Source organism: Physeter macrocephalus, chromosome 20 (assembly GCF_002837175.3).
Source record: "Physeter macrocephalus isolate SW-GA chromosome 20, ASM283717v5, whole genome shotgun sequence".
Taxonomy (NCBI): domain Eukaryota; kingdom Metazoa; phylum Chordata; class Mammalia; order Artiodactyla; family Physeteridae; genus Physeter; species Physeter macrocephalus.
In genome coordinates this window covers 55,646,833-55,673,398 of record NC_041233.1, presented here as the reverse complement: position 1 = coordinate 55,673,398, position 26,566 = coordinate 55,646,833, and the positions used below count along the sequence as shown (strand labels likewise).

Genomic DNA, 26,566 nt, shown 5'->3' with positions numbered 1-26,566 from the left:
CTCCAACTATAATTGTTAAATTCCCCTTGCAATTTAGTCAGATTTTGCTTCATGTATTTTGGAATTCACTTGTTATGTGTATATACATTTATGGTTGTTATATCTTCCTAATATATTGACTCTTTTATCACTATGATCTGTCTCTATGTGTCTCCAGTAATATTTCTTGTCTTAAAAATAATTTTGTCTTGCACAGCAAAGGAAAGCATCAACAAAATGAAAAGGCAACTTACTGAATGGGACAAAATATTTGCAAATATATCTGATAAGGGGTCAATATCCCAAATATATAAAGAACTCTTATAACTCTATAACAAACAAACAGAAAAACCCCCAAAAATCTGATCGAAAAATGGACAGAATATCTGAAGAGACATTTTTCCAAAGAAGACATACAGGTGGCCAGCAGGTACATGTAAAAATGCTTAACATCACTAATCATTAGGGAAATGCAAATCAAAACCACAATGAGATATCACCTCATATCTGTTAGAATGGCTATAATAAAAAAAAACAAGAAATAACACTGTTGGTGAGGGTGTGGAGAAAAGGGAACCTCTGCACTTTGGTGGGAATGTAAATGGGTGCAACCACTGTGGAAAACTGTATGGAGGTTTTCTGAGGAAACTCCATCCTCAAGTAGCTCTTTTCCTTATAGGACAACTTCTGTTGCTACAGTTTTCTTATGTGTAATTGAATAGTATGTCTTTTGGTTATTCCTATAATGTTGGGCTTTCTCGATTTACACAGAATACATCTCTTATCTATGAAAGCAGGTCTTCTTTAGTTTTTTCTTTGCCAAGGTCAACACGCTCAGTTTTTTTAAGCTATTTGAAAAATAAAATTATTTCCTCTCTTGGTGCTTTTCTTTGGATGCACTCCAAATGATTAGTATACTGCTGAGACTGTTACAGCTGGAAGTGAATAATACCACAAGTAGCATACTAATAACAATAATAATACCTACCCTTTATAGAGCTCTTATTATGTTGCATGCATAGTGCTAAGTCTTCTACATCTCTCCAGTAACAGTAGATGAAGAAATTGAGGCTTACAGAGGTGCTTTTGTCTGTCACTTTTGCAACTAACAAGTGACCTTTATGCCAGAATTTGAATCTAGGTTTGTTTAACTCCAACTCTTCACTATGCTGCCCTTGGCTGGCATAGAGTGTAGTGTGGCCATGTTACCTCCTATATTCTGGATATTCTAGTTCTATTAATTTAGTCTGATTGCACTAATCCTGATTACAGTAATATCTTATTTGGTAGCATATCACTGACTTACATTCAACTAAAACCTACAGATCTTAATAAGATCTTAAATATTCAGACTTCTGTCTTATTTGGTCTTCCCATCTATGTAATTAACTTTCAGTATAAATACAGTACTTTGTGTTCATGTCTTCACCCTACATTTTGGAGATTTCACTCTTAGTTTCTAGGGTCCCAAGATAATTTTGAATTTTGAGTCTACTATCTATGATATTAACTCTTTTCCTGGACTGTGGCCTTGTACATCATTGATAAGTGTCCTTGCTTTGTGTTTATCTAGTCTTTATTTTATTTATTTATTTATTTATTTTTTTTGTGGTACGCGGGCCTCCCCCTGCCGCGGCCTCTCCCGTTGCAGAGCACAGGCTCCGGACGCGCAGGCTCAGCGGCCATGGCTCACGGGCCCAGCCGCTCCGCGGCATGTGGGATCCTCCCAGACCGGGGCGCGAACCCGGTTCCCCTGCATCGGCAGGCAGACGCACAACCACTGCGCCACCAGGGAAGCCCTATCTAGTCTTTAATACAATTTCAAACAGATTAGGGTTGAGTAAAGAGTCTATAGGGAGTTTGACCAAGATGGTGGAAGACCCTGAGCTCACCTCCTCTCATGGACACACCAAAATCACAACTATTTACAGAGCAACTATTGATTAGAAAGACCAGAATCTAACTGAAAAGATCTTCTGCAACTAAAGATATAAAGAAAAAACCACAATAAGATGGGCAGGAGTGGTGGAGTTGTGGTATGGTCAAGACCCATACCCCTGGGTGAGTGACCTATAAAGGGGAGGATAAATAAAATTGCAGAGGTTCATTCCAAGGAGCCATGGGTCTGAGCCATTGCCTGAGGGTCCTGTACTGGGAAGATGAACCCCCAGAATGTTTGGCTTTGAAGGCCCGCAGGGCTTACTTTCAGGAGACCGAGAGGGCTGTGGGAGATAGAAACCCTACTCTTAAAGGACACACACAATATCCCACACCTTCCAGGACCTAGGGCAGAAACAGTAATTTGAAAGGAGCCTGGGTCAGACCCACCTCCTCATCTTGGAGAGCCTCTTGGAGAGGCAGGAGGCAACTGGAGCTCACCCTGGGGACATAGACACTGGCAGAAGCCATTTTGGGGGAGCTCGTTATACCATGTGGACACTGGTGCTGGCAAATGCCAATTTGGAATTCTCCCTCTAGCTTATTAGCACTGGGACCTGGCCCCACTCCCAGCCTATTGGTACCAGTACTGGAATGCCTCAGGCCAAGCAACTAGCTGGGCAGGGACACAGGCCCCACCCACCAGCAGGCAGGCTGCCTTAAGATCCCCTAAGCTCACAGCCACCCTGGGACAAGGCCATGTCCACCAGAAGGCTGAGAACTGGGCCTGACACACCCCTGTTGCAGGCACTAACCTTGGGACACCCAGGGCCCTGCAGCCAGAGACCCCAGGACCAAGCTCTGTCCATCAGTGGGCCAACACCAGCCCCAGGGCCACTGCACCCCTGCAGCCTGTGTGGCAAGACCCAGCCCACCCACCAGCAGCTGGAATAAGCTTTGGGACACCCTGGACCCGGCAACCAGCCCCACCTACCAATGGGCCAGTACCAACTCCCAGACCTCCAGGGCCCTGCTGCCAGATATCTTGGACATGGCTCCATCTACCAGTGAGCCAACATTAGCCCCCAAACTCCCAGGGCCTTGGCTCCACCCATCAGTGGGCTGACACCAGCTATAGGACCCCTGGGCCTTTCAGCCAGCGACCCCAGAACTCAGCTCTGCCTGCCAGTCGGCTGGCTTTAGCCCCAGGACCCAGCTTCACCCACCGATGGTGAGCACCAGCTCCAGGATCCCCTGGGCCCCAACTCCACCCATCAGCAGGTGGACACCAGTCCCAGGACCACCATAGCCTTGCAGCCTGCTGTACCAGGACCCAGCCTACCCACCAGGCAGCCAACCCCAGCTCTGAGACACCTGAGGCCCCTCAGCCAGCTGTCCTGGGATCTGGCCCCACTCACAAGCAGGCCACAAGCTTTGGGACACCCTGGACTTAACCAGCTGCATCAGGAGCTGGCTTCCCGCCAGTGGGCCAGCACCAATGCCAGGGCCCTGCAGCCAGAGATCCTAGGAGTCGGCTCTGCCCATCATTAAGCCAGCAGTCACCTCTGGACCCCCTGGCCCCTGACCCCATCAACCAGCAGGCTGATACCAGCCCTGGGATCCTCTGGGCCCCAGCCCCACCCACTAGCAGGCCAACAGCAGCTCTGAGATACCTTAGACTCTTCAGCCAGCCACTTCATGATCCAGCTCCACTCATCAGCAGGCCAACACCAGCTTTGGGACACCCTAGAACCTGCAGCCAGTTGTGTCAGGAACCAGCCCCACCCACTGGCAGGAAGCACTAGATCCAGGAACCCAGGTCTCACAGCCACCAACTCCAGAACCTGGCTCTGCCCACCAGTGAACCAGCACTAACCCCAGGACCCCCCAGTGTTCCACAGACAGCCACCTTGTGACCCAGCTCCTCAACCAGCAGCTAGCAACCTCCACATAAGGCAGGACCTGGCAACCAACTGACCTGTGGATAGCCATGCCTACAAGACTGCCCACAGCAGTCAGCCCTCCACAACAGAAGGACCCATGCAGCCCACATAGGGGGCATGCCTAGAGCAGCATATGGTTCTGGTGACCAGAGGGGAGTATGCTGCTGGGATGCATAGGATGTCTCCTACAAAATGCCACTTCTCCAAGGCTGGGAAATGTAACCAACCTACCAGATATATAGAAATAAAAGCAGCAAATTAGGCAAGATGAGGCAACAGGAACAAGTTCCAAATGAAAGAACAAAATAAGACCCCAGAAGAAGAAATAAGGAAAGTGGAGGTAGGCAATCTACCCAATAAAGAGTTCAAGGTAATGATTATAAAGATGGTCAAAGAACTCAGGAGAAGAATGGATCAATAGTATGAGAAGTTTGAAGTTTTAAACAAAGAGTTAGAAAATATAAAGACGAACCAAACAGAGATGAAGAATACGATAACTGAGGTAAAAAATACACTAGAAGGAATCAACAGTAGTTTAGATGATACAGAGGAACAGATTAGTGAGTTGGAAGACAGGGTAGTGGAAATTATTGAAGCTGAACAGAAAAGAAAAAAAAAAGAAATGAAGACAGTGTAAGGAGACCTCTGAGACAACATCAAGTGTATTAACGTTCGCATTGTAGGATCCCAGAAGCAGAAGATAGAGAGAGAAGGGCAGAGAACATATTTGAAGACTTAACAGCTGAAAACTTCCCTAACCTGGGAATGGAAACAGACATCCAGTTCCAGGAAGCACAGAGAGACCCAAACAGGATCAACCCAAAAGGACAATACCAAGTCACATTGTAATTAGAATGGCAAAAATTAAAGATAAATAAAGACTATTAAAAGCAGAAAGGGAAAAGCAACAAGTTACATACAAAGGAACTCTCATAAGGCTGTCAACTGAATTTTCAGCAGAAACTCTGTAGGCCAGAAGGGCATGGCATGATATATTTAAAATTATGAAAGGGAAAAATCTGCAACCAAGAATACTCTTATCTGTTAAGGGTTTCATTCAGATTTGGAGAGATCAAAAGTTTTACAGACAAGCAGAAGCTAAAAGGGTTCAGCACCACAAAATCAACTTTACAAAACTGTTAAAAGGACTTTTTAAGTGAAAAAGCAAAGGTCATAACTAGAAACATGAAAATTATGAAAAGAAAAACTTCACCGGTAAAGGCAAATATATAGTAAGGGTAGTAAGTCAACGACATACAAAGCAAGTGGGAAGATTAAAAGACAAAAATAGTAAAATCATCTATATCCACTGTAAGTAGTTAAGGGAAAAACACAAACATGTGGAAGGTAAACAGTATGCTACTAGACAAGCAATGTATCACTGAAGAAATCAAAGAAGAAATAAAAAAAATACCTGGAGACAAGTGAAAATGAAAACAATGATCCAAAATTAATGGGATATAGCAAAAGCAGTTCTAAGAGGGAAGTTTATAGTGATTCAAGCTTTACCTCAAAAAAGAAGAAAAATCTCAAAGAAACAAACTGACCTTACACCTAAAGGAACGAGAAAAAGAAGAACAAACAAAACCCAAATTTAGTTGAAGGAGAGAAATCATAAAGATCAGAGCAGAAATAAATGAAATAGAGACCAACAAAAAATAGAGAAGCTCAATGGAACTAAGAGCTGGTTCTTTGAAAAGATAAACAAAATTGATGAACTTTCAGCTAGACTCATCAAGAAAAAAAGAGAGAGGGCCCAAATCAGTAAAACCAGAAATGAAAAAGAAGTTTACAACTGACACCACAGAAATAGAGAGGATCATAAGAGATTGCTATGAACAATTATACACTGATAAAATGGGCAACCTAGAAGAAATGGACAAATTTCTAGAAATGTACAATCTCCCAACTGAATCAGGAAGAAATAGAAAATATGAAACAGACCAATTACCAGTAATGAAATTGAATTGTAATAAAAAGTTCAAGACCAGATGGCTTCATAGGTGAATTCTACCAAACATTTAAATAAGTTAAAACCCATCCTTCTGAAACTATTCCAAAAAATTGCAGAGAGGAACACTTACAAACTTATTCTATGAGGCCAGCATCACCCTGATACCAAAACAGGACAAAGATACCACAAAAAAAGAAAATTACAACAGTTAACTGTATGAACATAGATGCAAAAGTTCTCAACAAAATATTAGCTAACTGAATCCAACATTATATGAAAGGATCATACACTATAAGCAAGTGGGATTTATCCCAGGGATGCAAGGATTTTTCAGTACTTGCAAATCAATCAATGTGATACATTAGATTAACAAATTGAAGAATAAAAGCCATATGGTCATCTCAATAGATGCACAAAATACTTTGATAAAGTTCAACATCCATTTATGATAAAAAATCTCTAGAAAGTGAGCATAGAGGGAGCATACCTCAACACAGTAAAGGCCATTTATGACAAACTCATAGCTAACATCATGTTCAATGGTGAAAAGCTGAACACATTTCCTCTAAGATGAGGAACAAGACAAGGATGTTTACTCTCACCACTTTTTTAAAAAATTCATGTTTATTGAGGTATAATTACATATAAGGAAGTTCACCCATTTTATGTGTACAATTATGTGTACAATGAGTTCTGACAGACCTATATGGTCATGTAACTACCACCACATAAAAATATGGCACATTCCATCACCTCCCCCAAACTTCCCTCATATCCCTTTGTGTTCAATAATCTCCGTTTCTCTTGCAATCACTGATCTGATTCCTGCACAATAGGTTTGCCTTTTCCAGAATGTCACTGTGATGGTTAATTCTATATATCGACTTGTATGGGCCAGAAGCGTGCCTAGATACTCTCACCACTTCTATTCAACATAGTTTTGGAAGTCCTAGCCACAGCAATCAGAGAAGGAGGAGAAATAAAAGGAATCCAAATTGGAAAAGAAGAAGTAAAACTCACTGTTTGCAGATGACATGATACTGTACATAGAAAATCCTAAAGACACCACCAGAAAACTACTAGAGCTCATCAGTGAATTTGGTAAAGTTGCAGGATACAAAATTAATATACAGATATCTTTGCATTTCTATATAACAACGAACTATCAGAAACAGAAACTAAGGAAGCAATCCCATTTACAATCACCCACTAAGGAAGCAATCCCATTTACAATCACATCAAAAAGAATAAAATACCTAGGAAGAAACCTACCTAAGACCTGTGCTCAGAAAACTATAAGACACTGGTGTAAGAAATTGAAGATAACACAAACAGATGAAAAGGTATTACGTGTTCATGGATTGGAAGAATCATTATTGTTAAAATGACCATACTACCCCAGGCAATCTATATACTCAGTGCAATCCCTATCAAAATATCAATGGTATTTTTTTCACAGAACTAGAACACAGTTTAAAAATTTGTATGGAAACACAAAAGACCCTGAACAGCCAAAGCATTGTTGAGAAAGATGAACAGATCCAGAGGTATTATGCCCTGACTTCAGACTGTACTACAAAGCTACAGTAATCAAAGCAGAATGGTACCTACACAAAAACAGACACACAGATCAATGGAACAGAATAGAGAGCCCAGAACTAAACCCACACATTTATGGTCAATTAATCTATGACAAAAAAAGCAAGAATATACAATGGGGAAAAGCACTCTCTTCGATAAGTGGTGCTGGGAAAACTGGACGGCTACATGCAAAAGAATCAAACTGGACTACTTTCTCACACCATATACAAAAATAAATTCAAAATGGATTAAAGACCTAAATGTAAGATTAAAAACCATAAAACTCCTAGAAGAAAACATAGGCAGAACACTCTTTGATATTAATCATGGCAATATTTTTTGGATCTATCTCCTAAGATAAAGGGAAACAAAAGCAAAACTAAACAAATGGACTTAGAAGCTTTTGCACAGCAGAGGAAAACATTGCGAAAATGAAAAGACAATCTACTGAATGGGAAAAAAATATTTATAAATCATACGACCGACGGGGTCAGTCATATGTGAGATTATATATATGTGTGTGTGTGTATGTCACATCACATCTTTATTCTTTCATCTGTTGATAGAACATTGGAATATTACTCAGCCATAAAAAGATGAAATCTTGCCATTTGCAACAACATGGATGGACCTGGTGGGTATTATGCTTAGTGAAATAAGTCAGAGAAAGACAAATACTATATGTTATCACTTATATGTAGAATAATCTAATAAACAAAAGAATGAATATAACAAAACAAAAAGACACAGATATAGAGAACAAATTAGTGGTTACCAGTAGGTAGAGGGAAGGCGGGGAGGGGCAAAATAGGGATAGGGGATTAAGAGTTACAGACTACCATATATAAAATAAACAAGCCACAAGGATATATTGTACAGCACAGGGAATATAGCCAATATTTTATAATAAGTTTAAATAGAGTATAATCTATAAAAATATTGAATCATTATTTTGTAGACCTGAAATAAATATAATATTGTAAATCAACTATACCTCAATAAAAAAAGATTCTATATTGCAAATCTATGTTTTCCCCAAACATTGTTGAAATGTACTTTTTTAAGTCTAGGACGTTTGTTAGGCCATGCCCATTGTTTTCTTTTCTTACTATTCTTAATATTAGGTAATTTGTTCACTTTATTTCAAGGTTCTGGCTTAAATGACGTTGAGGATATCAGTTGTAATTATGCTTCTTCTACCTTCTGCGCAATACATTTGTTAGATAGGAAATAGAGAGTTTAGTAGATATTCTACCCTTTGAATTAGACTTCGATTAGAAGATATCAGGATAATTGAAACCTCTTTTTCCTCTTTGTAGTATATTTTGGTATGAGTTTTGTAATGTTGTTTTTGGAAAGTATCATCCATATTTCTTTTCTGGATAGATAAGCTGTGGTATGCTACTGTATAGTATAAGAAGGTTTTCTTTCTATTTCCTCAGTTTTACTGTTTACCATACTTTACTATTAAGTTCTTGAGTTTCTATATAGGAGTAACTTCTGGAAAGATCAGTGGATTTGCCTTTGAAAATTTCTGGATTTGGGGACTGACCGTGATATGTGAACTTGAGCAAGTCACTTATGCTTTGTGGACCTCAGTTTTTCCATATATAAATTAGGGATAATAATATTACTCTATCATTTAGGATTACAAAACAGATTAGGATTTCAAAAATAGATGACTATTAATGGTTTATACAAATAGTGCCTTTCTGTTACATAACAAGAAACAAAAGATAGGCAGTCTAGCACAAGTATGGTAGCTCAATAATGACGTTAGAGGACTTAAGCTCTTCCCATCTTCCTGTTCACCATCTTTAGTGCGTAAGACCTTTGCCCTCTTGCTTCTTGATTCATTGCCACAAAATGGCTACTATAACTTTGTTTGTGTTTTAGGCATAAAGAATAGGAAGGACTAAAGGGCTGAAGGAAAAAAAAAAACTGGTCTTAGTGAAGTTCTGTCTTTTAATTTGGCCAGGGAGGTCCTACTAGGGATGTGTGCCTGCAGCTCATTGGCCAGAAGCATGTTATATGGCCACTCTTTGCTTCAAGGAAAGCTGGGGAATTGTATATTTTAGCTCTTCAGTCTCTAGTAGAGGAAGGCAAAGGAGAAGGGATTGTGTTTAGGATTTGGGTCAGCTAGTCAACAATGTCTGCTTTCATCAATGGTTGGAAGGATTCAGTGATACACTGTATTTAAAAATTTTTACAGAGTGTAATTTAAATAGATGTATACTGTATTCATTATTCCTCTTACCTTCTATTGATGATCTTGTAAACTAGAGTGTATTCTTAAATTTATTCTAATTTTGTATTCAAGGCTCAGAAAATCTATGAGATTATTACTTACTTGATTGTTAAATGAGTGCACCGTATTACCTACATCCTAGAAATTAGTATAAATATGTTTAGGCATAAATATTGCATTATTTCCAACCAGCTCCTCTATTTTTAATCTAAGAATGAGTGAGGACCATTCTTACATCTGGCTAATCTTTGTCAACCACACATCCTAATGCTCAGAAGGTAGAAGAAGTTGTCATGGGTTTGTTTTTATATCTGATCTTCTCTTTTAGGTCTCTTTTGATGTGTTTGAAAATCTTTTGCACAGAATGATGATCAACCCTTCATGTCACATGCCCTATTTTCTCTTAGGTGTCATTGATATTGCTTAAAGAGCCAAATCTTTCCTATTGGTACCATTGACATGGGCGTTAGTTTTTCTTTTCCAAAGCCGTTGGTGTCAATAGTGGCAGAGCAGTTTTTTTATTTTTAGCACTTTTTTTTCCCTAAAATCCTTCAGTTTGTTACGTAAAACTTGAAAGTTTCTAGAGTTGTCATTCCGATTGCTGCTGATAGTATCATTTGTCCCTATGATAATCAGCTGAGTTATCTTTTAATTTGTAAAAATAAACAAGTTACTTCAGGACATAAAAGGTCCCTGCTTTTTGGGCAGCATTCTAGATGAATGTTTGTTTTTGAGAAGGGCTGTTTTCTGGAGAATACATATGCTTTGAGTGAAAATCATACTGAAGTGTGAAAGGCAGCCTATCACTAATAGGAAAATAATTGGGAAAGAGGCAGTTCTCCAAAGTGACTCTAGCCCTACTCTTGCTTTCTTAAGTGACCCACAAAATACTTTTATATACTTTATATATTTAAAGGGCAATTAATGAGTCTGAATATACTCAGAGGTACATGAAAAATAGCAGTAGAAGTCCTAAGCAGCTATACCACAGAATGGCAGCTTTCATTTGAGCTGAATGGGCTGGGTGGGGGGTAAATTTGAAAACAGGCCAAGTATCCTGAATACACATGCTGGTGCTATCACCCAGTCCTACAGCCTGAAGTAGAGGGAATGACCTTCATAGTCACTAGTATTCAGGCAAAGTTGTATTATTTTTCCCCATGGTAAAAGATGTTAAGAAAAGGGACCAGGAGGCACATAAGTCCTGGATGTGAGCTGAGAAGGGGAATGGAGGAGTGAGAATCTTAAATGAGGTCAGAGAAAGCTAAGAAACAGAAATCTCCAGAGAATTTGGAAATGACCAGAGAAACTTGTATGATGCATCATGAAGTAGGAGACCCTTCAGGTTTATTATTTCTGAATCTCTTCACTTTGATGAAAATGCTGGTAGTTTATAAATTCTGTCATATTGGGTGCAACAGGACTTTGATGTGTATATGGCTTTTGTTTTGTTTTGTTTTTTGCTGCCTGTCTTCTTTCTTTCTTTTTTTAGACATTGTTCGAAGTGATGTTGCCTTGGATAAACAGAAAGGCTGCAAGATTGCCCAGCACCCTGATGTTATGCTGGAGCTCCAACGGGAGAAGGCAGCTCAGATGCATCTGGTTCTTCTAAAGGAGCAATTCTCCAATACTTACAGTAATCTCGTATTAACAGGTAAGGCTATTGGCGTCGGCTGGAATCTTAGAGCACTGTAGATTGATGGTCTCCATCAGTTAGCAACTTGATGCTTGGGAGACACTAAAGTGGGATTCAGATGAGCTGCATCTGTCTGTCTTTTCCCATTTATCCCTTTTAAAATTGTGATGACTCTTATATTCACATAAAAATACTTATTACATTTTGCAGATGTATTTTGGCTTGAGGTTATGGGCTGTTCAGCATGTGTGTTCTCAAAAGAGAGAACCAATGAAAACCTAATGAAGCCTTGTAAAAATATGACTTTTTAGATGTGTGCCAATAGATTTGAGAAAATTACTAAATTTGGTGTCTAAGAAGAAGCTATTTTCCTCTTTCTGTGTATGCCCTTTCTGTGAACCCAGTGAATATAAAGATGAAATGTAAAAGAGATAATGATCCACAGGCAGAGCTGAGAATGTTCTATTCTTGGTGGAGTTTGAAAATATCTAGGGAATTTGATTTTCTTTTTAAGAACAAAGAGGCTATGAGACTGAGCCATACTCCTTTACATCCTTGGTTCTAGGAGGGAAGTGAATATATGTGAGAGCTCAAAGGAGAAACAACTTTTTTCAGGGCTGCTGCAGACTTTGCTGGTAAAGAGCATGTGAGTTGCATGCCTTTGTCAAGCTTTGGAAAAAAATTTTAATAGCACACTCTAATGTGAGAATCATGTAGGACTCGGATGAACTAAGAAAAGCAGTCTGAGTTACCTCCATTTTCTTAAGGGAATGCAAGGCAGATCTGCATTATATTGATTCAAATAAATTTTAATAAATCAAAGTGTGTGTTTTCCCTTGTTTATGAATATTAAAAAAATAAAAAGATGGAATGCCTGACAGGCTATGAACATCTCACACTTATTTTTGTAAACTCCAAGTTAGGAAAATTTAAAAATTTTTTACCGGCTTCCTGGCATTTCACCAGGTTGCTTCCAGCAACCAGGTTGTTTTGCTTTTGAAAAAGCACAAGTCTCTCTGACTCTACATCTGTACCTGGTGGAAAACTCAGCAGCATGAGATGAAAGCCAGATTTAAATGTGGCTTTGGAGAGCAGAGAAGAGGATTATAGATTTCATAAGTATAGGCCCTATTTTTTGTTCTTTGATAGGTCATTAAGGAAGGAAAACTTAAAAGTGATTTATGGCTAATAAATCCTAAATTGGTTAGTGAAACTGTGTTTAAGTTTAGATGTTTGGGAAGAACATATTTTTCTCCAGATTTCTTCAGTCTACCTCAAATGTACAAATAGTACATGTATATAGTATTTTCCAATTCAGTTATTGGAAATGCAGTATTTTAAGCTATCCTTATTCTAATATTTTTAGGCATACATTAGAGATGTCAGACCCTGTGTTCTTTAATGTGGCATAGAAAGAGCTTAGGGTAATTCTAATCCTAAACTGTGCATCCAGAGTGTGGCTTGAAGGCATATTATCTTTGAAAACACAAGTGCTCTATTGAGTTCAATGGAATCTTTTCTAATTCTCAGTAACATAATCCCTTTGGATGTTTATTCTCAGTTCAAACTGTTGGAATCAACATTGTCAACTTTTACCCTGACAACTTGCTTACTTTCTACTAAACAAACTTACCCTAGAGAAGAGCCTCTTTCCTGCTCTCACTTCTCCCAAGCTGCTTCAAAGAGCCCTCAGGCATTTTCCACATTTTTCACCCAAATGCCTGTTGCAGAGGTGGTACCTTGCTGCAGACAGAGCATTTGGTGTACCCTGGGTTGTTTACGTGAAAGTTCAAAAGGTTTTGGTGCCAGGTGTTGAGAAGAGATTGAGTCATTTCATTTTAGCACCAATGGTAAAACTATTTTAATATACTTTCACTAAGTCTTTGATTTTACACAGTGTAGTTTTCTAATTGTTATGAAGTTTAATCCTTGATTTCTTGTATAAATTTTGAGAACATGGTCTCCAGACAGCTAAACATAATATTTAAACATAACTAAACTAACTTCTGTAAATATTTCCCTTTTCGGTGATGAATGTATATTGGTAAGGAGGGTGAGGTTGAAGGGGCAGAGACCTCTCAAATGAAGTGACTTTCTTTACCAACATGTTCAGAACACCTACCCTAGGATTTCTGCTTGGTGATGTTTTACTTATTTTGTATAACTCTGGCATAATGTTTGAAATGTCTGCCATGAAAGTATGTGGGAACAGGATGAGGAAACTGGGCCTCCAAAATCTCAGAAAGAGATCACTTTTTAATGTCTCTGCTCTCCCCTCAACCCCTCTCCCCAATTATTTACAGAATTTCACGTATACGTGTAGCAGTGTATCATGATTGTTTCCTGTTAGTGGTTAGTTAGTGGTATAGTCTTTATTTTTAAATTGGACAACTAAGTTAACAGTAGAGGAAAAAAATTAATAAAGTGATTGAAATGTCAGTATAGTAAGAAATTAATAAAGTGATGGAAATGGCAGCTGCTTAAAAGCTTACTAAAAATGATGGCTCTTGCTCTTCACCTCACAAGCAAGCCCTCATTCTTAGTGTTCCATCTTTAGCTGATCTGTCAGCATTGAGGTGAGAGGTATGCCTTCATATTCTGCATTCTAGCTTGTGATCTCTCTTAAACAGCCACCCTTCACATGAGGGCAAATGATATTCTAGCTTTGAGGATCTTCTGAAAATTTAATAAAAGGAAAACAACTCTACAGTTCTAGTGACAACCCAGTTAATGGAAACAAGTGGTCCTCATTATATAATATTTTTTAAAAAATGGATTGTATTTTTGCATGATATTAAACATGTCTTAATATCTTCATGTGAATGATTTACATGGTATTGGAAATAATGTTAGCCTCACCTAATCTGGAGGGTTTTTGAAGTAAACCCTAAGGTTATGTGAAGGTGATGGAGGAATTCGAGGAGAACATCAATGATAGAACTGTTTTAAATATGCTGCACTTTTTCACTGACTCACCAACACATGCATGTAATCTTGTCCTGTAGCTTCTTGAATCTGAGAGTATTAAATGTCACTGTGCATGTTACTCAAGGAGTGATAAATGAAAGGGAGAGTTTGGTAGGTGACTTTAAGAAAGAACAATGATCATTTCTTCTGTATCTTTGTGCTCTCATGATTCTTAATGTGATAATGCTCTGTAAGTTTGTTGAAAATGTTCTGCTGTGTACACATTGTAAGTTCACTCAAAGACTACTTTTTAAGTGTTAATTTGGACATCTATTAATTAACTGTTTATAGGTTTGAATTTAGTTATTTGTCTCCCCTCCCCTGGCGAACCCCCCTCTTTTGAGGTATAAATTGAACTTTTGTGGCGGATGCCTGTACTATAATCAAATGAAAAACAGAAAATAAAAAGTTAAAAGCCAGCCTTAAGGGGCAATACACTTTCTAGGATTTTCTTTAGAACATAAACTCCCAGAAGGCAAGGAATATTATATTTGTGCTGCATTCTGCATAGTAATTAGAACATAGTGAATGATCCTGTAATGAAATCAACTTTTAAAAAATTTGTGTTGTGAAGTCATCTAGTCAACTCTTGTTTCCAGGTAGCCTGAACCGTATAGCCATTATAAATGGATGGCATTACTCAAGATGCTTTCCAAAATTCCTCTATGAGGACTCTTGTTATGTTATTGTCTGCTACTTATGGTTTTGTTCCTCTTCTTTCAGTCATTAGATTCCAAAATATACTGAGATTCCTGTGGTTAGCTTTATTGTATTACTGTGGTAAATGAATTGAGCAAAAGAGGCTCATACTTCCCTGTTGTGGCCAATCTTTCTAACTTCAGTCGAGCAAAGGGCTCAAATAAGTGTTCTTTCAGTTCTCAAAGGACTATATCCAGGTCTATTTAATTATTTGCATTATATTCCATAGTATTGAATGTAACATACTTTATTTTACCATTTCCCTATTAATGCATATTAATTTCTATACATATTTACACATTTATTTCTGTAGAATAGATTTCTGAAAGTGGATGTCTGGGTCAAAAGATACATATTTTTAAATTGTATGAATTCAGGTTTATTGAGGTGTAATTTACATTATAGTATAAATAAATTTGGACAGGTTAATATATTATAGAGTCATATAACTGTCATCACCATCAAAATATAGAACATTTCCGTCACCCTAAAAATTCTTTTGTCTCCCTTGGCAGTCACTCTCCTTTCTCAACTTCCAGTCCTTAGCTGTGTCTGATCTGATATTTGTCCCTAAGTGTCATATCAATGGAAAAATAAAGTAGTTGTGTGTGTTTGATTGTTTTCACTTAGCATGATTTTTTTGAGATTCAGTCATCTTTTTGCATATCTTAGCAGTTCATTTCTTTTTGTTGCTGAGGAATATTTTATGTTAAGAATATCCTACAATTTATTTATCCATGCATCTGTTGATGGACATTTGGTTTATTTCTAGCTTTTGGTGATTACGAATAAAGCCACTGTAGACATTTACTCTCAGATCTTTGTGTTGACGTATGTTTTTATTTCTCTTAGGTAGGTACCTAGGAGTGGGATTGCTTGATTTTATGGTGCCTGTTTATAAGAAACTGTCAGACCGTTTTCCAAAGTGGCTGTACTATCTGGCATTCCACCAACAGTGTGTATGAGTTCTAGATACTCCATATCCTTGCCAATAATTAGCATTGTCTGTCTTTTAAATTTTAGCTATTCTAGTGAGTATGTAGTAGTAGTATCTTTTGGTTTTAATTTGCAATTTACCTTATGACTAATGATATTGAGTATCTCTTCTTTGCTTATTTGCTATCTATATATCTTCTTTGGTGAAGTGTCTGTTCAAACCTTTTGCCCATTTAAAAAAAATAATGACTTTTGTTTTCTTACTACTGAGTTTTGAGAATTCTGTATATATTTTAGGCTACAAGTCCTTTATCTGACATGCAGCTTGCAAGTACTTTTTTCCTCTGTGACTTGTCTTTTTTTTTTTTAACAGCTCTTTTCAAAGAGCAGAAACTTTTAAATTTGATGAAGTCCAGTTTTGCTTTTATGGTTTGCATTTAAAATTTTAATGCATTCTGCCAGATAATTTTCAGAAAAGATTGTAGCAATTTCCATTCCCACTAGCCATGTATGAGAGCAGTTATTTCCTAGCATTCTCATTAGCGCTGGGTATTAGTGCTCTTTTCAATCTTTTCCACTTTAACCCGTGAAAAATATTATCTCATTGTTGCAATTTTCTGACCACAGCCAGGGCGAGTATATTTTCACATATTTATTGGTGATTTATATTTTCTGTTTTGTGAATTACCTATTCATATCTTTGCCTTTTAAAAAAATTGGGTGTTAATCTGTTTCTTATCAGTTTATAAGTGCTCTCTGTGAGTTAGGAATGTTAATCCTTTGTCCTATGTATTGCAAACCATTTTCTTCCCTGAATGTCATTTATTTTTCAACTCTTTTTAGTTTAGAGCTTTAATCTTTTACTATGACTGGAATTTATGTTTATATATAGTGTGATGTAAGCATGTAACATTGTTTTCTTCCAAGTAGCTAGCCAGCTTTGCATACACTGGCTTTTTAAAAATAAAACATTCTTTTGCCCCTGAGTTGGAACATCATATATGTTATATATTATACTCCCACATATATTTGTACCTATTTCTGAACTCTACGTTATGTTATTTTTTTATTCTTTATTTCTGTGCCAGTGTTATACTGTTTTCATGTCTGGTAAGGCTTACTAACCTTTGTTTTTCATTTCTAAGGTTTTTACAGCTATTCTCATATAATTACTTTTTGAAATGAACTTTCATTTTCTCTAGTTAAAGAAAATTCATTGCTGGATTTTGATTGGAATTATATTCAATCTGTATCCTAATTTGGGAAGGATTGATATTTTTCTGATGTTAAGTCTTCCACTTATGATGATATATTTTCTTACTTGTTCAGTTCTTGTTTTATGTTGTTTGATAATATTTTATAATTTTTCTGTACCTTTCTTGTTAAATATATTCTTTAATATTTTATACCTTTGTTGATGTTGAGAGTGAATTTCTTTCTCTTTATAACTTATTTCCAGTATAAAGAGAAACTATTGATCAAAGACAAAGGTAGATTTTTTTCCACTTTCTAAATTTTTACCTACTGTTTTCCTTTTATTTTCTAAAAACCTCCCCAAAATATTGAAAAATAGTGGTGATAGCTGGTTTTCACATGATTTTAATGAAAATGACTTCACTATTTCATGTGTATAAGCATCTGAATATTTATCCACTAAAACCAATCCCTTGAAAGTCAAAATATAGTTTTTTCAAAATGAGAATGACTTATTATTTATCATTATGATAGAGGAAAGATATTTTGATTAACATTCTTCTAGGCATCTCTCTATCCATATACACACATATACATAAGCCATAAATGTATAGGAAACACACATATAATTTTATACAAACCAGTTTTATACAATATACATGCCTGTTATTTTGTAACATCCTTTTTCTTTCTTTCTTTTTTTTTTTTGGTAACATCCTTTTTCTTAACAATATTTTGTAGACATCTTTCTATATCAAAGAACATAGGTTCATATTCTTTTTAATGGCTACATTAGAATTGCATTATTTTATGAATATTTTATAATTGTTTAACTGATCTTCTATTGATAGACATCAGGGTTGTCCCTAATTTTTAATGATTATAAATAATGTTGTGATGAACAGCATTGCATATCTTTGTGCAATTCCTGTAAGTATGAGCGCTATGTCAAAGGAATACACATTTAAAATTTTGATGCATTTAGTAAATGGACTTTCAGAAAGGTCATGCCAGTTTATACAGTGTATGAGAGAACTCACTTATCTTGTCTTTAGCTCATGCTGATTATTTTCCGTTCTTTTATCTGTGTTATTGTAATAGACAATGATTGATACGACATTGTTTTAAATTACATTTCATTGCTTACTAGTGAGGTTAATGATCTTTTTACATTCTTTGCCATTTTTATTTCTTCTGTGAATTGTACATTTCTTTAGCCTGTTTAAAATTGAGTTATTGGTCTCTTATTCAATAATAAGATCATTTTATATATTAGGGATAGTAATCTTTTGTCATGTATATTGCCAAAAATGTATTCTTGGGCTTTTTAAATTTGTCTTTGTTGTATTAATAGTTTAGTTGTTAAATATCGTATATTAACGCATATATGTGGAACCTAGAAAAATGGTACAGATGAACCGGTTTGCAGGGCAGAAGTTGAGACACAGATGTAGAGAACAAATGTATGGGCACCAAAGGGGAAGAGCTGTGGGGGAGGGTGGGGATAGTTATGTGATGAATTGGGCGATTGAGATTGACATGTATACACTGATGTGTATAAAACTGATGACTAATAAGAACCTGCTGTATAAAAAAATAAATAAAATAAAATTCAAAAAAACACTAATACTAAACTTTGGGTTATTTGTATGGAAATATGTTAATATTAATGTTTCAGACATTACATGAAATACCTAAAAATCAAAAAAAAAAAAATAGGGGCTTCCCTGGTGGCGCAGTGGTTGAGAGTCTGCCTGCCGATGCAGGGGACACGGGTTCGTGCCCCGGTCCGGGAGGATCCCACATGTCTCAGAGTGACTGGGCCCGTGAGCCATGGCCGCTGAGCCTGCGCGTCCGGAGCCTGTGCTCCGCAACGGGAGAGGCCACAACAGTGAGAGGCCCCCGGTACTGAAAAAAAAAAAAAAAAAAAAAAAAAGTTTAGTTGTTTTTCCATTTTGTTTTTCTTTTTTCTCTCTCCCTCCCTCTGTGCTTATCCTGCCAGGCTAGCAGTTTGGAGATTGTCTCTGTCCTGCCCTTGGTGTTACTATTCTAGAACTAGGTATTACAGCGGTGTTTGATTCTGCCCTGTGATGGTATTTGGGATGTTGTACATCTAGTTCCTGGGCCACAAGGCCTGCCTGAGTCCTAGGTGTCCTGTAATCCCTCTCACTCCTTCTCTCTGCTACTTCCTATCAACTGTTGCCTCTGGCCCCAGGCCAGCAGTGCCTCCCCCCCCCACCCCGCCCCCGACAATTTAGTGAATCTGGCTTTAGTCCTCCATCTCTCCCGGGGCACCTTTTTATCTGCATTCTCTGTAAGTAGTTAAACTACTGGCTGCTACTGTGACAGTGATGAGGTTGGCAGGTTTGGAACACGGTGGTCCCTTGGTGCAGAAATGTGCAAGTGGTTAGGCAGCTTTTAATTCCACCTACTGTATTGATTCAACATGTGAGTTTTGGAATCAGACAGTCTGAATTTGATTCTAGAATAGCCACTTATCAGATCCCTTACCTCGGGAAATTTTTTTAATCCTCTCTTTAGCTTTAATTTCCTCAGGCGATTGTATCTTACATACTTCAGAGAATTGTCTGAGGGTTAAATGAGGTTTTGTACATAATTCCTTAGCACAGTGCCTGAAACACAGTAAGTATTCAGTATATGTTAGATTTTATTATTGTGATTAATCTTACTGTGCTTTCAAATGCAAATGTTACTCTTGGGTAGCTTAGTTGCTTTTCTGGTACTGAAATCTCTCTGCTTTAAGACCTCAACTGACACAGTGTGGTAAGATAAAACCAATCAGAAACAATTAAAAATTTTTTTAAAAATATCTTTATTGGAGTATAATTGCTTTACAATGGTGTGTTAGTTTCTGCTTTATAACAAAGTGAATCAGCTATACATACATCCCCATATCTCTTTCCGCTTGTGTCTCCCTCCCTCCCACCCTCCCTATCCCACCCCTCTAGGTGGGTCACAAGCACCGAGCTGATCTCCCTGTGCTAATTTTGAACTCTGCTGTTAGCTTGTGGTAGTTTCATGATAAATCTCCCAACCACTCTGAACCTTAGATTTCTTAGTTATCTAGGATGTGTGTAAGAATTAGTAAAATAAAGCATGAGTCATTAAGTCCCCTGGAAAATAATGGTCTGAAAATGTGTCATGTGTGGGAAGCATTGTTCAAAATTTTTTGGTCAAGCATTTTGATTCCTTGAAGGCATGATATTAACTAGATGAATATTAGTTGGTATTAGAATTATTCCTGAATACCATATAATGAAGATCTTAAGCTGAGCAGCACGTAAATTAGATGATACTTTACATATTTAGAATGAGCCCAATGCTATTAGCAAAACAGTGAAACGTCTGCATAAAAGTCAGTGGCCATACACAAATGCATAGTCATGAGGTTATATAGCACATGACTAGCAGTTCCCCTTTTCTCCAACTTTTGGTTTTAAGTACAAAGATATTTACTCTGTTACTTGTAAGTCCTCTTATGAACCATCACATAAGTGAAGTTTTCTTCAAACTTAGTTATTATTGTATTCAACAGACATAAAATTGCATTTCAGTAAACATGATCAGAAAAAAAGATAACATGGGAGAAAAGGATATAATTGCAAAAACTTCATTTTGTACATTAAAATCATTGTATTGGCAATAGTATAGAGAATCACTAAAGAATACAGTTTTTTTAAAATAGTGGTCATGTTCTGCTTCTCTCAAAATTAAACCTGGGAGCATTGATTGATTTGTTTCAAGTTGACGGAATCTTTGTCTTTATGAATCACAGAATGAACTTCCTTGTTTTCAGGAGTCTTTTTGTTAGGAAACTTGGGGAGATGATGATTACTTCTTGCTTTTCACCCATACTCTGCAGAAGATGACATTGGAAGGAGTCCTTTGAATTTATACTTTAGCTCTCCTATTTTCCACTATGAGAAGCAGTTTCTCATAAGTTCCTTCAGTTAGGTTGATGACATCATATCAAAACATAATTGAATAAAAGCAATTTTTTGGACAGTGAATTAAGTGCAGACAACTCTCTGCAAGTCTGGTTGAATCCAACAGTAGATTTTAGAGTATTTAGCTAAGTGATATTTAAGGTCCAGGTGGGTGTGGGAGAGGATGTATAGGCACCCCAGGAGATGTGCAAGGAACCCATTGAGTAGAGGAGTTTTGCTGATTATTAATTAGACAGTCATCTTTTCAGAAGATTAATAGTTTTGTACATTTTTTATTTATTCTGAGAATAAGGTGAGAATTTTCCTAATTGGGAGGAAATGACAATGTACCATCATCTGTTAATTTATTTTCAGTGTATTTAAACATATTGCTGTTCACATGTGCACAGACAAGTGGACTTAGAGGGATATTTGAAAAGAAACTGGATTAAATATAATTGTAGTGCCAGCACAAAGGAACAACAGTAAAATTGAAAAACCGACAGTTTATCTTTTAGTAAGAAATCTCTGTCAGCCACATAATGCAGTAAAAATAATCTTACAAGATGTCCAAAAAAATGCCTGAATTATCAAGAAGACTATTTGAAAATTGAAGTGGCATGTTATTTTAAACAATGTATCTTATTGAAAGTTTATATAATGCCCAGACATTATTATTAATACTACTTTAAAAATAGGAGCAAAAAGGTTTTGAACCATTATAAACAATAAACACAATTTAAAAATATTGCTGAGTAATTTAAAATTTCTATTTTGACCTCTGTTTTATAATGTAACTAAAATATTACTGCAGTAGGTGCATATGTAATATATGTATGCATTACATATATGTAATTTTATGTTATACGTATGAGTTATGATAAAAATATTTTACCGATATGCAATAAAAACATTTAGGGACCAGAAACCTATGAAGTCCTTGGTTCCTCACAGCAGTGTAGGAGAGTAGATATGAGCAGGAACTTTAGGGTTCAACAGACCGAGGTTTTGATCCTACACTTACCATGTACTAGTTGTGTGAACTTGGGCAAACTACTTAATTTCATTCCCATTTGTAAAATAGAGAAAATATTATCTTACATGGTTTGTGAGGACTAGATTAACTGATGTTATGAAGGGCTTAATAGCCATACACTCAATGAATGTTAGCTTTTTTTGTTATTTTAATTATTATTAATAAAGAGATTGTCCTTTCGGCAATCTTCCATAAATAAGCTCATGTCTCAGGTACTATCACAAAGCAAAATGAGAAAGAACTAAGTAGATTCCAAAAGAGGTAAGTCCTTAATTTCATGATTATTGTCAGAAGTAAAGTTTTCCATGCATCTGTTTTGCGTGTGTGTGTGTGTGTGTGTGTGTGTGTGTGTGTGTGTGTGTGTGTGTGTGTGTATGTAAGGGTCTAGTTTTTGGAGGAAGTAGAGAGTTTATTGCAGAGATTATAGGGGCAAGAGCACACAAACACACTTGCCCACTTGCCACACTTCTTCCCCAGAGCAGCTCTTGACTCTCTCAGGGTTCTGAAGAGGAGAAATGCAACCATTCTACAGTTTCTTTAGTCTTTGGACCATTTCCTTTGAATGTAATGGCTTCAGCCCTTGTAGGTTACCTGTTCCTTTTCTTAGTATGAAGAAATGTTGCAGATTTGCAGGTAAAACTTCATGCATTATCTGGGTAAGTGTGGAAGTATTTTGGGAGTAGTAAGTGATAAATTGTACTATGCAGCAGGGAAAAATAACAATTTGTTCATTCGAATAGACATTTGATTGTCCTGTGGCTTATATTGTAAAATATATTGCTATTACAGTGATTGATGGTTGATGTATTAGGGAGAAAATTTCAGAGTTGAGAGATCTGGATTTCAGGTTTACCATTTGCCCACGTATCCAGGGCAAGCTTCACCTTTCTCATTCATAAGTTTGGAATCACAGTATCTGCCTTTTGTCAGTATTCTTTCAACTCATATCTGAGCACCTATCTTTTGCTAGCACCATGCTAACTACTAGGGATATGTAGACGATAAGACTTGATCTGATACTTACCCTCCCTGGAAGTATAGTCCATTAAGGAGTTAAACATGCAAACAATTATAACTCACTGTGATTAGGGCTATATTAGAGGAATAGGAGTGTGAGTTGACCTAGGGGAATCAGAGGGGCCTTTATGAAGGAAATGGTGCTAGTGATCTCTGTTTCCTACTCTTACATTAAAATTCTGGTTAGCATGTGTTTCAGAAATTCAGACCCTTTGGTAAACTAAAAGGCATAGGCACAGGAGAAGTTTTCTTCAAATTTGTTGGTAGCCTTTGATGCCTTCAGAAAAATGATTTAATCCATTTTGAGTTTATTTTTGTGTATGATGTTAGAGAATGTTCTAATTTCATTCTTTTACATGTAGCTGTCCAGTTTTCCCAGAACCATTTATTGAAGAGACTGTCTTTTCTCCATTGTATAGTCTTGCCTCCTTTGTCATATATTAGTTGACCATAGGTGCATGGGTTTATTTCTGGGTTTTCTATCCTGTTCCATTGATCCATATTTCTGTTTTTGTTCCACTACCATACTGTTTTGATTACTGTACCTTATCAGTATAGTCTGAAGTCAGGGAGCCTGATTCCCCAGCTCTGTTTTTCTTTCTCAAGATTGCTTTGGCTATTTGGGGTCTTTTATGTCCCCACACAAATTTAAAAAATTAAAAACTTTTTTCTAGTTCTGTGAAAAATGCCATTGGTAATTTGAAAGACCTAAATGTAAGACCAGATACTATAAAACTCTTAGAGGAAGACATAGGCAGAACACTCTTTGACATAAATTGCAGCAATACCTTTTATGATCAGTCTCCTAGAGTAATGGAAATAAAAACACAAATAAACAAATGGGACCTAATCAAACTTAAAAGCTTTCAGACAGCAAAGGAAACCATAAACAAAATGAAAAGATGACCCACAGAATGGGAGAACATATTTGCAAACGATGCGACCGACAAGGGATTAATCTCCAAAACTTACAAAGAGCTCATGCAGCTCAATATAAAAAAAACCAACCCAATCAAAAAATGGGCAGAAGACCTAAATAGACATTTCTCCAAAGAAGGCATGGAGATGGTCAAACAGGCACATGAAAAGATGCTCGTCATCACTAATTAGAGAAATGCATATCAACACTGCAATAAGGTATCACCTCACACCAGTCAGAACGGCCATCATCAAAGTCTTCAAACAATAAATGCTGGAGAGGGTGTGGAGAAAAGGCAACCCTCCTACACTGTTGGTGGGAATGTAAACTGGTATAGCCACTATGGAAAACAGTATGGAGCTTCCTTAAAAAATTAAAAATAGAGATACCATATGATCCGGCAATCCTACTCCTGGGCATATATCTGGAGAAAACCATGGTTCTAAAGGATACATGCACCTCAATATTCATTGCAACGCTGTTTGCAATAGCCAGGACATGGAAGTAATCTAAATGTCCATCAACAGATGATGGATAAAGAAGATGTGGTATATATATACAATGGAATATTACTCAGCCAGAATGAAATGCCATTTGCAGTAACATGGATGGACCTGGAGATTATCATACTAAGTGAAGTAAGTCAGAGAGAGAAAGACAAATATCATATGATATCATTTATATGTAGAATCTAAAAGAAAAATGATACAAATGAACTTATTTACTGAACAGAAACAGACTCACAGACAGAAAACAAACTTATGGTTACCAAAGGGGAAAGGTGGGAGGGGGTATAAAATTGGGAATTTGGGATTGACATATACACACTACTATATTTAAAATAGATAACCAACAAGGACCTAATGTACAGCACAGGGAACTCTGCTCAATATTCTGTAATAACCTAAATGGGAAAAGAATTTGAGAAAGAATAGATACATGTATATGTATAGCTGAATCACTTTGCTGTACAAGTGAAACTAACATAACATTGTAAATCAACTATAGTCCAATATAAAACAAAAAACAAAGAAATAATTTATAGGTAAGTAATATAATTTTGTTTTTGTACACTAAGTTTAGAGATATTACATATAGGTACCTGCAGATATCTTTTAGAATTGAAATTGTTGAGCAACTTGGAGGATCTCAATCTTTCTTCATTCTTGTTCTTTTTCCTTATCTCTTTCTTTTGCTTGTGTGAGGATATACATCAGGGCCTCACCCTCTGCTTTCTCCCTTCAAGTTTTTATCCACCCTTATGGCTTGAACTGTCAGTAGAGGTGGGTCCTGATTTTGTGGGCTCTGTAGGTGATAGAATTTTATTTGCCCCCCTTTAAGACAAAGGCTACAACATTATAAACTCAAAATTACACACAAAAATTTGTATGGAAAGGCAAGAGACCCAGAATAGCCAACACAATACTGAGTAAGAACAAAGTTGGAGGACAGATACCACCTAGCTTCAAGACTTGCTATAAAGCTACAGTAATCAAGATAACGTAGTGTTGGTGAAAGAATTGGCAAATTAGGTAATGGGATAGAATAGAGAGTGCAGAAATAGACCCATACAAATGTCAATTGTTGAGAAACAAGGAAAGGTAATTCAATGGAGAACGGTTGGTCTTTTCAACATATTGTGCTGGGACAACTGGACCCTTCACCTTTCACAAAAGTTAACTCAATGAATCATAGACTTAAATGTAAAACGCTAAACTATGAAACTTCTAGAAGATAACATAGAAGAAAATCTAGGTGACCTTGGGTTTGGTGATGAGTTTTCAGATATAACATCAAAAGCATGATCCATGAAATAAAAAATTGAAAAGTTGTACTTCATTAAAATTGAAAGCTTCTGCCCTTTGAAAGACACTGTTAAGAGAATGACTATGTTGCTTCAGAAATACTCTGAATTCTTTTTTTTTTCAACTTTTCTTTTTCAATTAAAAAAAAATCCTTATTGGAGTATAGTTGCTTTACAATACTGTGTTAGTTTCTTCTGTACAGCAAAGTGAATCAGCAATATGTATACATATATCCCGTTTTTTGGATTTCCTTCCCACTTAGGTCACCACAGAGCATTGAGTAGAGTTCCCTGTGCTATATAGTAGGTTCTCATTAGTTATCTATTTTATACATAGTATCAATAGTTTATATATGTCAATCCCAATCTCCCAATTCATCCCACCCCTCACTTACCCCTTGGTATCCATACGTTTGTTTTCCACGTCTGTGTCTCTATTTCTGCTTTGTAAATAAGATTGTCTCTAATTTTTTCAGATTCCACATATATGCATTAATATATGATATTTGTTTTTCTCTTTCTGACTTACTTCATTCTGTATGACAGCCTCTAGGTCCATCCACGTCTCTACAAATGACCCACTTTTGTTCCTTTTTATGGCTGAGGAATATTCCATTGTCTATATGTACCACATCTTCTTTATCCATTCCTCTGTTGATGGACATTTAGGTTGCTTCCATGACCTGGCTATTGTAAATAGTGCTGCAGTGAATATTGGGGTGCATGTGTCTTTTTGAATTATGGTTTTCTCTGGGTATGTGCCCAGTAGTGGGATTGCTGGGTCATATGGTAATTCTATTTTTAGTTTTTTAAGGAACCTCCATACAG

General features: G+C 36.8%; 1 protein-coding gene across 3 annotated transcripts in view; it reads left to right on the top strand.

Annotated features, from left to right (window-relative positions):
- Positions 1-26,566, top strand: part of HPSE2 (heparanase 2 (inactive)) — a 595,067-nt gene that overhangs the window by 45,616 nt on the left and 522,885 nt on the right. For 2 of the 3 annotated variants that reach the window (XM_024121610.1, XM_024121611.2), the window contains exon 3: positions 11,076-11,237. The exons of the other annotated variant lie outside the window; for it this stretch is intronic. In XM_024121610.1, the coding sequence (XP_023977378.1) occupies positions 11,076-11,237 (162 nt within the window). The remainder of the gene's footprint in view (positions 1-11,075; positions 11,238-26,566) is intronic. 3 annotated transcript variants of the gene reach the window in all.